The 16,427-nt window shown below is 55.0% G+C and overlaps 1 protein-coding gene across 2 annotated transcripts in view; it reads left to right on the plus strand.

Moving 5' to 3' along the window:
* AQP2 (aquaporin 2) overlaps window positions 1-16,040 on the plus strand; it is a 52,612-nt gene extending 36,572 nt beyond the window's left edge. Inside the window, exons 2-5 of one of the 2 annotated variants that reach the window (XM_079774330.1) lie at window positions 9,038-9,471; window positions 12,504-12,668; window positions 13,023-13,103; window positions 13,745-16,040. In XM_079774330.1, coding sequence (XP_079630456.1) covers window positions 9,112-9,471; window positions 12,504-12,668; window positions 13,023-13,103; window positions 13,745-13,954 — 816 coding nt within the window. In that variant the 5' untranslated portion in view covers window positions 9,038-9,111 and the 3' untranslated portion in view covers window positions 13,955-16,040. Of the gene's footprint in view, window positions 1-8,935; window positions 9,472-12,503; window positions 12,669-13,022; window positions 13,104-13,744 lie in introns of those variants that run through there. The other variant, XM_079774329.1, reaches the window with a different exon arrangement.
* The last annotated feature ends 387 nt before the right edge of the window (window positions 16,041-16,427 follow it).

Consider the following 16,427-nt stretch of genomic DNA (forward strand, 5'->3'; position numbering starts at 1 on the left):
CAGCATGTTTTTGAGGTGTAGCGATGTTATAGCAGGTATCAGTACTTCATTCCTTTTTAAGGCTGAATCCTATTCCATTGTATGGACATACTGCATTTTGTTTATCCATTCATCAGTTGATGGACACTTGGGTTGTCTCCACCTTCTGTCTATTGTGAAGAGTGCTGCTGTGAGCATGTGTGTACAAGCTTTTGTTTGAACACCTGATTTCAGCTCTTTGGATACACACCTAGGAGTAGAATTGCAGGGTCGCGTAGCTCCGTGTTTAACTTTTTGAGGAACAGCACACACTTTCTGTTGCATTCGTGTGACATACATAACTTCAAGCTGCGGTGATAAGATGGGGGTAAAGATGACAACTGCGAGTAAACACTACTTTCTACAATTTACCATTTCTTTTCATTCCGGTTATTTAAAGTGGAGGAGACCAGGCTGAGAAGGGTCATTTAACAAACTTCCCCACAGACTGAATAAACTGCCCACACGTCAGCCCGCCAGGCCAGGGAGCTTGGTCAGTTTTGTTCCCTGACGTAGCTAAAGGCCTAGAGCAGTACTTGGCACACAGCTGGTGCTCAATAACTATTTGTTGCATGAATAGAAAAATACAATGAACTATTTCAAGTGCCCTAAAAAATCCCAAGAAAACAGACATCCAGCAGGTGGAACCAGAGAGAATGGCCGCCATTCCAGCCAGAATGGGGGTGGTTAGAGAAGCAAGGGTTTCCCAGAGCCACGGGCCCTCAGCCCTTGGGGAAGCCTGGACTCACGTTTCTGAACACTCGCCATGGGCAGGTCCTCTTACATTTGTTCACCCGGAAGCTTGGAGAGCCCGAGTGGCTTTGGATTCCACAGCCAGGAAGCCTAAGAGGTGGCATCAAGGTCTGCCCCAACCCTCTGGACATGCAGGTCTTGCTCCCTTGGTGGGCACAGCAGTCCCTCCACACCGAGGCCTGGGGTGAAGTCCGCCCGAGGGATTCCCAGGGGCCCTCGAAGCGCTGTGGAGAGTGCTGTGTTCTCCCTTCCCCCAGCAGAGGCCGGAGGGAGGAGGGACGATGGCAGCAGAGCGTGCAAATTGGAGGCTGATATTGAATTGCAGCAAAATGAGCAGAGGATCAGGTGCCCCACCTGGACCCACCCCAGAGAATACCAAGGCCTGGGCCGGCTCTCACGGGAAGCTGGCAGGCCCCGGCCCAGGCGGAATCACGGTTGAGTGAGCAGGGGTCAGGAGGCAGGTGGCTGGGCGCTCAGGCAGGAAGACACCATTGGTTTGACTGAGGCCTTCACCTCCTGGGCCCTCCATCCCTGGCCTGGGCATTCACGTTCCACAGAGCTCCTCCTGGGTTCTGGGGGCAGAGCTGGCTGGGGATCAGAGCCAGGCTGAGACACTGTCCCAGGCCCCATTTTCAAGGAGAGGGGGGATAGGAACGCACCTAAACACCCAGGATTCTGAGTAAGTCAGGGAAGGCTGCCTGGAGGCGGGTGAAGGCTGTGGGGCTCGATTGGGATCCAGGAAGATCTTTTTTTTTTTTTAAATATATTTTATTGATTTTTTTACAGAGAGGAAGGGAGAGGGATAGAGAGTTAGAAACATCAATCAGCTGCCTCCTGCACACCCCCTACTGGGGATGTGCCTGCAAGCAAGGTACATGCCCTTGACCGGAATCGAACCTAGGACCTTTCAGTCCGCAGGCCGGCGCTCTATCCACAGAGCCAAACCGGTTAGGGCAAGGGATCCAGGAAGATCTGAGTGTGAATTATGGCTTAGGTACTTCTTAGCTGTTGAACCTTGGGCAAACAGTTCATTCTACAAACTCTTTTGTTTAAGCACCTACTCCATGCCAATCACGTGTTAAGTTTTGGGACTACAACGTTGAATTCAATACAGTTCCTGTCCTCAGAGCTTAAACAAATCACCCAGGACAGCATGATCCATGCTATTACGGAGGTGAGGCAGGGTGCTGTGGCATAGAGGGCAAGAGGAGGTGGCCAGATTAAGGTGCTTTAGCCTCCTTACCCTACTCCATAAAACGGGGTTGTTTGGTACCCACTTCACCACGGAGTTGAAATGCCGGGGGGAGAAAGGACAGGAGCCTAGCTCGGTGCCTCACACAAAGCACAGGCAGGAAGAAGCCTGAGGCTGACAGGGACAGAGGCCTGGGAGGGCAGGAGGGGGCTCCAGGGTGGGAGGAAGGTGAGTGTGTGGCATGGGGAGGAGAGAGGGACCCTGCGCAGTCTGAAAGGGGTCCTGCAGGCCCCCCTGTTGCTGGAGCCCACAGATGCCGGAGGCAAAGGCTGGGGAGCCGGGGCAGTTCAGCTGCAACTGTCCTAAGTGGGGAGTCAAACAGGTTTAGGTGACCTTTGTGAGCAAGGTGGTGGGGCGCTGCTCACAACCCTCCAGTTCGTTGCCACCCCTTCTCTGGTAGGACCTGGGTTGGCCTGGCCCTGGTGTTCACACTCCTCTCTCTCCCTCTACGGCGGAGTCCCCAGCTCTCCTGGGCCGGCTGGCAAACACTTTCCTCTCTGCCCTCCAGGCCTGTTTCCAGGGTGGGTGGAAGCCAAGGGGGCCACCAAGTCACCCTCAGCTCTTCGGGGCCCCCAGGCTGGTCCTCCTCCCCCAGATGTGACGAGGGAGGAAGCCGGGGGCTGGAAGGCGCTCAGTTAAGCGGGGAGCAGTCTGCCCTCCTGCAGCCTCTTCCTGCCAGCTGGTCTCCTCTCCTGCCAGATTCCACAATGGCTCCCAGTTGCCCTCTGTAAGGAGGCTTTCTTGACCTGCAGCCGGGGCTTCTCCATGTGCAGAGCTCTATGGGACCCCATTCGTCAACGTGTCCAACCCTCCCCCTGTGCACAGACTCTTGCCACAGCTTCCCCGCTGCTTGCACAGCCTTTTTTGGACCCCTCCGGGCAACAGGGAGCTCTCTATCCACAAGGCAGGGCTGTTAGAAAGGTGGCCCCGCCCCCACCCGCTTACTCACACCTAATCCTTTCAAATGAAGACAAAGTGTCCCTGACCCCTCCTCGCCCACCAATGCACAAATACACACTCCCTCTCTCTGCCCAAGCTCTGAACATCAGCTTCTCTCCTGAGCCAGGTCCCTGAGGCCTGATGCCCTGTGGCTGCAGCCTGGAGCTCGCAGGGCAGGGTGCAGGCAGGCTTGGGGGGACACGAGCTGGCGGTTTTGTTCATTTATTCACTTGACAAACATTTATCGAGCACCTTGGTGTGCCAGACCCTGTGCGAGGCACGGGGTGGAGGTGCCATGGTGAGCAAACCCAGAAACGGCCCTGCCCTCTGTGCACAGCCCAGAGGAGGAGCGAGACGCCGAGGAGATAATTATCAGCCTCTGAGGGAGACAAAAGGTCGAGGCACCGCTGGTGGTGCTGCTGGGAGGGTGTGATATGGAGGCTGCAGGAAGGCCTCTCCAGTAAGAAAACAACTTTAAAATTTAAACTGCTTCGTGTCTTAGTCCTCTGGGAGCAATAAGGAGAAAAGGCCATTTTTAAGCCAGGATTGAAAGTGGTGTTTTTCAAACTGTGAGTGGCAACCCATTCGTGAGTCATGAAATAGACTTAATAGTTGTGACCTGAAAAAGTCTTTTAGGGCAACGGAATAGAGGAATTTCAAACATCACCTTTAGGAAATACTGATTTGTGAAATGTTAGTTTTAGTTATATCTTGATCTCTATCATTCTATCCAGATAATGTTATGAATTAGGATATTAAATGTATTTCCTCTTGCAGGTCTTGATCAAAAATGTTTGATAGTCACTGGCCTGGAGTTGGAGGAAGAATTAGTCACGAGAAAATGATGGTGACACATATACCAGGCTGAGAAAACAACACACATCAGAGCCCAGAGGGGAAGGGGTGGAAGGCGGACACGCCAAGCCCAAGGCCTGCGCTGACCTGTGGGCAGTCGGGAGCTACGTGAGGTTAGGTGAGCTCCCATCTTCTTTAGGCCTGCGCCCCACCCCGTGGGTAGGAGGAGATGGCATGAAGCTGTCTTTGTGTCCCTCCAGGAGCCTGGACCTTCAACCTCCCCTCCTCCCCCTGGGCCTCCACGGTCAGAACTGCCTGTCCTTGAGCTGCGTTTAGAGGACGAAGTCAGCCAGTCCCTGGGAGGAGGGGGGGAGCATGAATTTCTGGAGCAGACAGACCTGTATTCATAGCTTACATTCATACTAACCAGCCCTGTGTCTTGGGAAACCTTTATAACCTCTCTGTGCCTCAGTTTCCTCCTGTTGAAATGGAGCGAAAACAACGCATCCCCAAAAGTCCTGTGAGGATTTAGGTTGAGACCCAGATGTCCCCAGGCCTTCAGCACTCTGGGTTCCTCCTTTGCTTCCACATAGAACAGGGCTGCCAGATAAAAATGCAGGGCACCCAGTTCCATTTCAAATAACAAATAATTTTTCAGTATACGTATGTCCCACATAGGGCTTGGAATTACTTATGCTAAACATTTTATTATTTATCTGAAATTCAAATTACCTGGGCATCCTGTATTTTATTGGCCACCTGACAAGACATCCAAGGGCTTGCACTGTGTCCCAGAACTGCATGGATCCGACACCCTGCAACATTCCCAGGCTTCCTGAGGGGCCCGAGCCCCAGCCTCCCACCCCTCCCGCCAGCTGCTGGCTGGGTCTGCTCTCCACAACGTCCCACTTCACCGGACTGTGGACGGCCCCGTCCCTTCTCCCTCATTCCCCAGTGGTCCAGCCTCCAGGCTGTGATGGGTGACCCACTTTTTCTGACCTTGTGGGGAGAATGGAGGGCATTTGCAGCTCAGCTCAGAGCAGGAAACACCGCACACCAGCGGTCAGACGGCATGGGCCCTGAATTCCGTCCTGCTCCCACATGTGGCATCCTCACTGGCACAGCTCCCCGCAGACACCCTCTTTCTGCCCCCACTTTTCCGGGGGCTCAGCCCCCTCCTTCAGGTCACCAGCAAACATCACCCAAATCATCCGTGTGTGTGTGTGTGTGTGTGTGTGTGTGTGTGTGTGTGTGTGTCCTTTAGCATTCTTTCTCACTTCTTTTCCATCTCGATTATTTCTGAAGGTGAGGTGGTGATTCACTGTCACAATCCAAAAGTCCTCTTGAAGCCAGACTTCTGGGGTTCTAATTCTGCCTCCCCACTTACAGCTGTGTGGCCTCCGGAAAGTTACTGAACCCCTCTCTGCCTCATTTTCCTCATTTCTAAAAAATGGGATGTTTAGCTCACAGGACTGCTGTGAAGAGTAAGAGAGTTAATACATGTAGAATGTGGAGAGCAGGGCACGGCCGAGCGAGCGCGAAGTGCATGCTAATATCATAACTGCTACATCTCATCCTCTCTAAGGTGTACTCTTTTTCCTCATGTTAACGTCTCTCTCAATCGTGTTGTGTCAGAGCTTCTGGGAGTGGTTGCCGCCACCTGTGCGTACTTAAACTTGGTCAGGTAAGTTCCCCGCCTCTCAGGCCTACATCCGTTCAACCTAATTGCTATTTAAATGTCTTCAAGGAGGTTACACTGTGGTTTCGCAGTTAAACACCGCGTTATTGTGTACACAAAGACGGAAACAGGAGCGCAGCAAGAATGTAATATTAGTGAAGCACATAGTTACCATTGAAGAGCGGTTCCATGTTTCTTTGCAAAACAACAGCCAAGTGTTTTATGAAACCTAAGACAGGAACGGCCTCACAAGTAGACGGGGCTGTGGTATGTTTTATTACTGAGAAAAGGGCAACATGATGGCCAGCCACATGTGAAGCAGGAAAACACATGCGATCAAGTTTACAGAAGGAGTAGCCGAGGCGTGGAGAGGAATTCTGGAAACAGCAGTGGACAGTCTCGTAGAAACGGCGCCTAAAGACACTCCCGACACACAGAGGACGCTGAGAGAAACACTCGGGGGCGCGGGATCCACGCAGGGCTTAGGAAATGTGGACTCTGACTGTGAAGGAGATCTAGGGCGACAGTGGACGCTTGAATAACACGAGGATTAGGGGTGCCAACCCCCTGTGCAGTCAAAATCCACAACTTTTTGCTCCCCCGAAACTTAACGACAAATAGCCTACTATTAACAACAAATAGCCTTACTAATAACATAATCAGTCAGTTAACACATATTTTGTATGTTATATGTATTATATACTATATCCTTACAATAAAGGAAGTTAGAGAAAAGAGAATGTTATTAAGAAAATCACATGGAAGAGAAAATACATTTACAGCATTTTAAAAAAAAAAATACCCATATATAAGTGGACTCGTGCAGTTCAAACCCTGTTGTTCAAGGCTCAAGTGAATTTCAGCCAATTTCTTTTGCCTATAATTTCCTCTTTTATGCATGCACAAGAGAGATTTTGACTTAAAAACGCAGGTATAAATTAAAAAAAAAGATTTCTTCCAATAAATACACCAAATAAAAATGGGTTTAAAAAAAGCCTTTTCAGGTCATGTTCCTTTACTCGCTTTCTAAAATTATTTTTCATTGCTACAAAGTTCCATCCTCCCCATGTTTAAGTGCACAGCTCCATGGGATTAAGTACAGCCACACTGTTGTGCAACCATGACCACCACCATCTCCCAAAGAGCATTTCGGCCATACCGCGTTAGCAGGCATCCTACAATTGATGGCATCCTGGACGTCACAAAGACACCGCATAGTGGTCACTGGAGACAAAAGGTAGCCCTCCCCTTGGGGTGCTCCACTGCCTGCCAGGACGCAGGGCTCGAACCCGTGGCTTGACGGGAACACCTTCTGTCTCCCTGGCTCAAAGGCAATGATAAGGCCCCGGGCAAGACGGGCACCCTCCCCTCCTCCCAGCCTTGGGCCCAGGCAAGGATGAGGGCAAGTCACCATCTGTCCCTCCCTCTGAATCTCTTCCTTGAGCAGGAGGAATGCCTGAGGTTGGGAAGGGATGGCTGAGAGCAGAGAAGCAGGGTGCCAAGTAAGAGCTGTGCCCTGGAAAAGGAGAGGGGGGCCGGCAGGTCAAGGGAGGGGGGAGCTTTACCTGGAGATACTGGAAAACTACTGGGTGCTGGACTCAGAGTGGGCAGTGGACGTGGGGAGTATGGAGCTCGCGTCCACCCAGTCCTCAGCCCAGCTGGATTCATCGCAGCCTGTCTCAGCAGGAGGCAGGGGCGGAGGGGGGTATCTTCATTCAGGACACAGTTGAGCACCCACCTGTGTGTCAGGCACCATTCTAGGCCCTGGAAATACACCAGAGGACAAGCCCCATGAGAATTCCTGATTTTTTTTGGGGGGCGGTCATTTTCTTCTTTCTTCCTTCCCCTCCTCCTTCTCTCCCTCCGCCTCCTCGCTAGTAGGGTTCACTAGTCCCTCTATATATTTGGGTGGTGCATTCTCAATTGCAAATATTTCCCATTCATTGTCTTGCTCCATCCTCAAAACAACTGTGGGGTGGGCCGCATTGCTCCCATTTTCTGAACAAGGAAACTGAGGCTCGGAGTGACGGGCAGGGCAGGGTGTGGCAGAAGGCTCCCCAGGTTAGGCTCCGGTCCCAGCTCAGCCACCAACTTGCTGGGCCACCTCAGATGAGTCACTCGCCCTCCCTGGACCTCAATGACCCCATGTGATACAATACAAGGGCTTCTACTCTACAGTCTCCCACCCGCCCAGACTTCCATTCCTGGGCCTGCGACTGGGACTGCTGGTCAGGAGGCAGAGCAGGGCCCCAAAGCTAGTCCTCCTGACCACACTCCAAGACTGACCCCGCTTTTTCATCCCCAGGAAAGGGAACAGGGCTGGGGGGATTGGGAAGAGCAGGGTGTCAGGCAGGGGGGGGGCAGGGGGGGCAGGGGGGACTTCCCAGACCCAAATGCTTCCTAGACCCTGGGCGGGAGCAGCATTGATGGCAGGAAGCGGCATTGCCCGGTGCTGGGTTGCGTGGGCACCCAGGCTGGAGAGCCGCCTACCGAGCGCTGCGGCCTCCATAAGCCTGCACAGCTCACTGCCTCTCAGAAATGTCCTCCCCAGAGCCCCGTGTGGCTCTGAGCTCCAGGGGGTACCCAGATTCTGTCCCAGCTTCTGGAACCCTAACATGTGAGTTTGGGGAGACTTATTCTCCTCGGAGTATAAGTAATACTATTAATAATAGCTGGTATTAATTGATGGCTTACTGTGGGCCAGGCACTGCTTTGAGCACCGTATGTATATTATTTTATTTAATCCAAACCCCAATCCGATGAGGTCATTATTGTCCTCTTTTTACAGAGCTGGATGAGAAGGGGTTCACAAAGAGGGACAAGGCGGGTGCTGGAATGGAAGCCCGCAGCTGCCTGTCAACCCCAGGTTCACTCCGTCACCCAGGGCCAGGGTCCCACTGCCCCTGGACCGCCCCCTGCCTCCAGGCCGTGGGAGCTGCTATTTTGCTATTTGGCTGGGGTTCCAGGGAGGGGGTGAAGCTTAATGACTTACGGTGCTTGGCTGCAAGAAAGCAAGCACAGAAGGGACACAAAACCTTTGTGTCTCGGAAGGTCCGCGTACAGCCAACCAGTTGTTTTCCATCCCCTTAAAGAAGAAATAACGAGGTCAGACAGCAGGAAGAACTTGCCAGTCACTAGAAGGGGTAGCACTGACATCCTCTCCCCTGGTCAGTTTTGGGTGAAGCATTGCCCCTGCCTTGGCCAACAGTTTGAGTCAGAGAGAGGGGTTTTGGCAAATCTCCTACAGAATCCCCCCAAATCTCCTACAGGGCCTATGGGGGCCGGGGAGGCCCTGGGGCAACAGCCCTGGGGTTAACTGAGGGGACAAACACGGAAAACCAGGGGACGTCAGCCCTTATCTGGAGCTCATTAATGGGGAACATTAGTCAGCTGTGAAGGCCAAGATGGGGTGATAGGCATGTGGTGGGCAGGGGTGGGGAGTGGGGGCAGGGGAAGCCATAGGGGTGAGGAAGTATTAGTCTAAACTCCACCTCCGCCCCACGTGTCCAAATGCTGGATGGAAGGACCCTGTAAATGCCCATGACCCAGCCTCCCCAGAAACCCTGAGAGAGAGAGGGAGAGAGAGAGAGAGCGGGAGAGAGGGAGAGAGGGAGAGAGGGAGACCCAAGCCTCCTGCCCCGAGACAGCTGGGCCAGCCCACGGAAAGCTCGGCAGCATGTGGGAACTCCGGTCCATAGCCTTCTCCAGGGCCGTGTTTGCAGAGTTCCTGGCCACTCTCCTCTTCGTCTTCTTCGGCCTGGGCTCGGCCCTCAACTGGCCGCAGGCCCTGCCCTCGGGGCTGCAGATCGCCATGGCCTTTGGCCTGGCTATCGGCACCCTGGTGCAGGCGCTGGGCCACGTCAGCGGGGCCCACATCAACCCTGCCGTGACTGTGGCCTGCCTGGTGGGCTGCCACGTCTCCTTCCTCCGGGCGGCCTTCTACGTGGCTGCCCAGCTGCTGGGGGCCGTGGCAGGAGCCGCTCTGCTGCACCAGATCACACCAGAAGACATCCGCGGGGACCTGGCCATCAATGCGGTGAGTAGCCCGAGCTGCACCTCCTCCCCAGGGGCAGATGGGATGGAGGGAACAGGTCTGGGTGCGGAGAGAGACAGAGGGAGAGAGGCTGCGGGGGGGGGGGGGGGGAGGGTGAGGGGGGCGCGAGGGGGAGCAGAGGTGCCGGAACCAGGAACACAGCTCCCACAGGAGAACCAGGTGGAAGGAGCAACAGGCCAGCGCTGAAGCCGATACGATACCCCCGGCGCGGCTGGTACCTTCTGCCCTCCCTCGTGGAGGAAGGCCTGGGCTAGGACTCAGTGGAGGACAGGGACCCAAAGTAGAAGTGCTTTCCGGGCTGGGAGGAACCTCAGAGTGAATCCCGTGGGGCTTCTGAGGGGAGAAGGACCCACCTTTTCTTCAGCGTGTACCGGCCTCCTGCGGGGGGCTCCTCACGAGCCTCGCACGGACACCTCGCAACAGCGCTGCACAGTAGGGACGGGTACGTCCTTCCTTAAGAATATGGAACAGCCGAAACCGGTTCGGCTCAGTGGATAGAGCCTCGGCCTGCGGACTGAAAGGTCCCAGGTTCGATTCCGGTCAAGGTCATGTACCTTGGTTGCGGGCACATCCCCGGTAGGGGGTGTGCAGGAGGCAGCTGGTCGATGTTTCTCTCTCATCGATGTTTCTAGCTCTCTGTCCCTCTCCCTTCCTCTCTGTAAAAAATCAATAAAATATATTAAAAAAAAAAAAAAAGAATATGGAACTGAGGCTCAGAGAGGGCAAGTGCCACGGCCAGGCTTCAGACCCAGGCTTGGCTGCAAAACCCACGATCTTCCAACCTGAGCCATCACCTAAGTCTTGTTTTGCAAACAAGGAAACTGAGGCTCAGAGAGGGGAAATACAAGCCTAAAGTTCTACAGAGTGTCAATACCAGAGAAAGTACCAGAACCAGGGGGCAGCAGAGGGGCGCTGTCTCTCCAGAACCTGGAGCCCGTGAGCTACCTTCCGAGTGGACAATGTGATGGGGCTGGGGGCTCAGGGCTGAGAAAAGGCTGGGATGGCCATGGCAGGGGACAGACTGAGGCATGTGACCATTTCCATTGAGGACAAAATTGGTTTAGTTGGCAGCAAGGGGAGGTTTACTTAGACTGAAAGAGCAACTTCCTGAGAACAGGGCCAAGAAAGTCTCAGAATGTGACTGAGGAATCTCCTCTAATCGCAGGGCGACGGGACTGCTAAGGGGACAGGGGGACTCTCAGTCCTGCTCCTCCATCATGTCACAGTTGACTGGAGCCTCAGAATGGGAGGGTCTGGGAGGTCTCCCCCAAGGTTATCACTGCCTTGAGGAACTGAGGAGAACCCCGCCTGGCTGGAGGGAGGCAGCCGTGGCGCTGACTTACCCCGAGGCTAGAGGTCCCTAGAAAGGCTAGCCTGGCCACCAGGGAGTTTCCATGGATGTGCGCCTGCTCTGTGCCAGGCCAGATTTCATTGCATTCTTGGTATAATGCTGTAAGGTGAATTCTGTGATCCTCTACCGTGAGTGGTAAATTGAGGCTCAGCATTCAACTGATTCAAGTCACAGAACCAGTAAGTGTCAGTACCTGGAAATGGACCCAGAGCCATCTGACACCAAACCCATGTCCACACCGTCTCCCTTAGAGCAGCCATTTACCAGCAGGAATGGGGCTGGGGCTCTGCCACTGTCGATTCCAGGCCTCACACAGTCCTCCCGAATTTTGTTATCCCCATTTTACAGAAGGACAAACTGAGGCTGAAGTAAATAGGGGCCCATGGTAAGTCCGAGGCCTCCAAAGCGTCTGCCTTTAAAGTGCCTTTCACTGTCCCCCACTACAGGCTTTGACATTGGGTCACAGGGGATTGAGAATAGGCTCTAGGAGACCCAACAGTGACAGCCCAATGGCTAGGATCCAGGGGTCGGGTTTCAAGGCCTGAAGAAGGGGCATGGGAGGTGAGAGCTGTCACAGGTCTGCCTGGTTCAGTGCCCAGCCCCAAAGGGCAGGGTGTAGGGCACAGAATGACAAAACCCAGAGAGAAATCCAGTTCTGGGTGTGGTCCAGTTATGAAATTACCTCTTTGCTTGGCCTCAAGTTCTCTCATTGCCCAAGGCAGGGTCTGATGGGGTCACAGGCATCCCACATGGGTATGGAGGCATCACAATGCAGGACTCCAGCACCCTCACCTCAACTTCCATGGTATGTGCAGAGAGCAAATCACAGGGCAAAACTGAGGCCTGAAATACAATGGGAAACAGGCAAAGTCAAAGGGAACAGTCAAAGGTTAGAGGAAAGAGTCGTATGCTAGACTTGGGGGGGGGGGCGGTTAAGGGGCACACTAGGACTATCCCCAGACACTAGTCCCTGCCCCTGGGAGCCCTCTGACCATAGGCCTCTGGTTACACCAGTATCTTATGGCCTAGGGAGAGAGGAAGGCCTTCCTGTTACCTGGCCTCAACTTCCTGCTGTTTTCAAAACCTTTTATCTTCTTGCTCTTCAAGAAACAGAAATTTTGGCCTGTCCGATATGGCTCAGTGGTTGAGCATTGATCTATGAACCAAGAGGTCATGGTTCAATTCCTGGTCACAGCACTTGCCCGGGTTGTTGTGGGCTTGGTCCCGGGTGAGAGGCGTACTGGAGGCAGCCAATCAATGATTCTCTCTCATCATTGATGTTTCTATCTCGCTCTCCCTCTCCCTTCCTCTCTGAAATCAATAAAAACATTAAAAAAAAGAAAAAAAAGAAAAGAAACAGAAATTCTGGATTCCGCGTCCTTTTCCGCTCACATTGTAGGCACACAATCCCAGCCCCCAAATCTCATGGGCTATGGAGTCATTTTTCCTACCTCTGACCGGGGACTCACGGGCAGTCTTTGAGTCCATCCCTCTGCCTGCGGGCCACGGGCCCAGGAAGAAGCCATCAGTAGTTTGGACTAAGGTGGCTGGTGAGCCCAGGTGTTCTGGCTCCCAGCCAGCCCACAAGCCGCTCTGGAGTCTTGACAGGACGATGGAGCCAGTGCAGGGAGCATGCTCACTGTTCCCCCCTCTCTGTCCTCAGCTCAGCAACAACACGACAGGTGGCCAGGCCGTCACTGTGGAGCTCTTCCTGACGCTGCAGCTGGTGCTCTGCATCTTCGCCTCTACCGATGAGCGTCGTGGAGACAACCTGGGCACCCCCGCCCTGTCCATCGGCTTCTCCGTGGCCCTGGGCCACCTCCTTGGGGTAGGTCATGGCCTCAGCCTCACTGTATACACAGACTTTCCCCCAAAGAAACACACCCAGAGACCACTCTAGAGACAGAGACACAGAATCCCCCCAAATGGCAGACAAAGACCCCAGAGGGGCAGATACAGACTCCCACGAAGGACAGACACACCCCAGAGGGTCTGACTGCCAGATACCCAAGCACAGATCTCACTCCAGCCACAAAGGAATAGAGCCCAGTAAACATAACATGAACTTAATTGCCCGGGGGGTGGACTCCCTTTAGGTTGAGCTCAAGGTCTGGAGAGGGGCACAGGACTCCCCCCCAGGCCTCCCCTCTTTTCTCTCCCTTTCCCCTGCCTCCCACTGCAGATCCACTACACGGGCTGCTCCATGAATCCTGCCCGCTCCCTGGCTCCGGCTGTTGTCACCGGCAAATTTGATGACCACTGGGTAATGGCAGAACCCTCCCGCCCTTCCTCCCTCCCCAGAAACCTTCCAGGGCCCGCTCAGCCAGGGCTGGAACAGATCGGGGAGGGGTGCTGCACGCCTTCCCCCGGGTCCCTGGGGCCCACCCTGCAGGTGTGATGCTGAAAGACTCGGTTTCCCCGTCTGTAAGTGCGGACCATGGCGCCCTGGCCTCACTGCCTTCGGGAAGGGTTAGGTGAGGTCACTGGTGTGAACAGGTCCCCCGGTGCCTTCGGTCTTGATCAAGGGTAATAGTTATGCTGGCGAACACGCATTTTTATTTGGCGCTTATCTGGTGCTTAGTGTGTGCCAGGCCTTATTCTATATTAACTCCTTTAGTTTTCACAACCCCGGGCGGTGTTATAATGAAAGGAAACTGAGGCACCGAGGGGGTGAATAAGGTGTCCAGGTTCACGCAGGCAGTCCGCTGGGGAATCCGCACCCTGAACCCCAACTCCGAGGTCTCCCCCCACAGCCCGCGTGGTCATTTCTAATCACAGGACACGCACTTTACACCCGCGTGAGGCCCCTCCGCACCCGCGGCGGGAGAGGAGCAGGCCCCGCTCCCCGCCCCCAGCGCCCCGCGCCCCGCGCCCCGCCCCCAGCGCCCTCCGCTCGCCCCGCAGGTCTTCTGGATCGGACCCCTGGTCGGCGCCATCCTGGGCTCCCTCCTCTACAACTACGTCCTGTTCCCGTCCTCCAAGAGCCTGTCGGAGCGCCTGGCCGTGCTGAAGGGGCTGGAGCCCGACACCGACTGGGAGGAGCGCGAGGTGCGGCGGCGGCAGTCGGTGGAGCTGCACTCGCCGCAGAGCCTCCCGCGCGGCAGCAAGGCCTAGGCGCCCCGCCCGCCCGCCGGCCGGCCCCAGCTCCTGCGGCCCAGGTCCTGCCGGGGCTCCGAGGCACCGCCACCCCTGCCAGCCCACCCGCCCCGTCCCGGGTCCAACGTTGGCCCCCAGGGCAGAGTAGCTGCTTCCAGGGCCTGCACGACTCCCGGGGTGCGGGGTGGTGGTGAGCCTGGCCGACCGTCTAGAGGCTGCAGGCTGGAGAGCAGTGGACTCTCTCTGGCCCCTTGCAGGGAGCTGGGGACGTGGGGACCGCGCTGGGAAAGGAGGGGGGTGAGCGGGCGGAGGAGGATTCTGGAGAGCCTGTCTCCAGTAGTGGGTGGGGTTGGGGGGAGAGTGTGTAGACCCCATCATGGGGGTCTGGGAATGGGGTTTAGCTAGTGTGCAAGTGTGTTCATTCCCGAATGCGTCTCTGCCCCCAGGTGTAGGGTTGTGCATGCTCCTGAGTGTGAGCAAGTGTGCCTGTGGTGGTGACCTCTCTCTCACCTTCCCTTTGACCCCTTCCTCCCTTACTGCAATAACTCCACTTCCTCTGCTGGATGAGTCCTTGCCAGGGGTCCCGCCCCCCCCCCCCCCCAGGCGCTCTAAGAGTGCTCCCTGGAGAAGGGAGGGTCTGGAGGCCACTTGGAGAGGGCTGAGGCAAGCACCTGAATTCCCTACCCTGCCCCTCCTGGGAAATTTCCCCAAGCTCAACGCTGGGCTAAGACTTGTCAGGACCCATTGCTAGAGGCGGAAAGGAGTCAACCAGAGAATGGCTCCCCCACAACTGACCTCTGGAAAAAAGGAAAAGTGGGTGGCCAAGGACCTCCTTCTGCCCTGAGGAAGGATCTCTCCAAGGGAGGAAGCAGGTGTGTGTGTGTGTGTGTGTGTGTGTGTGTGTGTGTGTGTATGCATGTGACCAACATGTGTGCATGTGCCCCCACCTCCAGGGGGCTCTAGACCTAGAGATTAGCCTCCCACTGTGACAGAGAAAACAAAAGTTCTTTGTGGGCCCCTGGCTTTTGTCTTGGAAGAGGGAGAAATTTGCAACTAGACACTTCTTGAAAGGAGACACTCCATTTCGCAAGTGAGCCCTCTCACCCAGCACACCCTGTGGCTGGCTGAGCAAGGAAGGCGCGTAGGCATGAAACCACAGGCACCAGGCAACACCCCTCCATCACCCATCCCACCACAGGCCCCCCTCCCCCAGCAGCAGCTCTTCCCCTCTCCGTCCCTCCTCCTCATTCCCAGTGCTCCCTCCCTCCAGCCCCACCACAGGACAGTTACTGTGGAGAGAGTAGCCTAGCACTCCCAGGACCAGAGGAGGGACATGACTTGCCCAGGCAGAGGCAGGTTTGTGTCTAGAGCCTGGGCTTCTACATTTCCAGGCCAGTGCGTCGGCTCTCAAACGAGATTAACTGGGATTAAGTGAGATGGTGCATGTGAAGATGCTGTGTGCACTGTGGTTCCTCATACCATTATCACTCATTATTGAAATCACTTCACCATTTCTGCTTCCTGGGGCTAGAATGAAGAAGGGGCCTGGCCCGCTCCTCTTTTTACCTCTTTTAGTTGGTAGTCAGAGCAAAGGAGAGCCCTGAGAACCCCAAGGTGCAGACAGAAGGAGCTAGGCTGGGGTCTGGCCCCTTCCTGGTCCGGCCTCTTAAACGCTCCTGACCTGAGTGCACGCTGGTTGTTCTCTCCTTTCTTTCTTCCCGCCACCCAGACCATCCATTCTCTCCTTCCTCTCCAACCTGCTGCATGGCTAACTTAAGAATCACGCCTTGAGCCCCTTCTGCGTGCTCTCTGATGCCTGCATGCTTTCAGGGCGTTGATATGTATCTGTACCACACTGCGCCAAGCACCCACTGTGCACCCGAGTCTCCAGCCCCTTCCTGCCCTCCTCTCCCTCAGAGATGGACCGAGTACCAGGAACATTTCTGTAATTGTGCCCACTCTGCATCTGTCTTTTTTGTCTTCCTTGACCAAAGCTCCCTTTGGGGTCAGAAAAAGGCTGCTCTGGGTCATTGGAGGCGATTCTTCCTCCCCCCCACCCCCCACCCCACCCAGGACCAGCCACTTGACCTCATTACAGGGAGAAGAGTCAAGTCAGAGACCAAAGTGACCTCCAGGGCAGTACTCCTGGTAGCTGACTGTCCTTCTCTGGAAGTTCAGGGACAGCAGAGCACTGAGCTGTGGGCCAAGCCCGGATGTGTCCCAGGCTCTTCACCCCTCCACCTCATCTCAACCTGTCCCTTTAGAAGTTACCAAGAATTTCTCTCGATACCTCTTTCCCTTCCTGGATTTCATCTCCCTCAGAACTAAACGTGAGATCCCCACCGCTTCTAGCCCTGATGGCCCAGATTGGGGTTACTAAGGTCAGAGTTCAAGGCAAAATTCAAAGTGATGAGGTTGGAAGAGAACTGACACCTTTGAGCATCTCTTGTGTCCCAGCCTCTGTGCTGGGTGCTTTACATGCGTTATCTCA

Source organism: Cnephaeus nilssonii (genome assembly GCF_951640355.1).
Source record: "Cnephaeus nilssonii genome assembly, chromosome: 6".
NCBI classification, from domain to species: Eukaryota; Metazoa; Chordata; class Mammalia; order Chiroptera; family Vespertilionidae; genus Cnephaeus; species Cnephaeus nilssonii.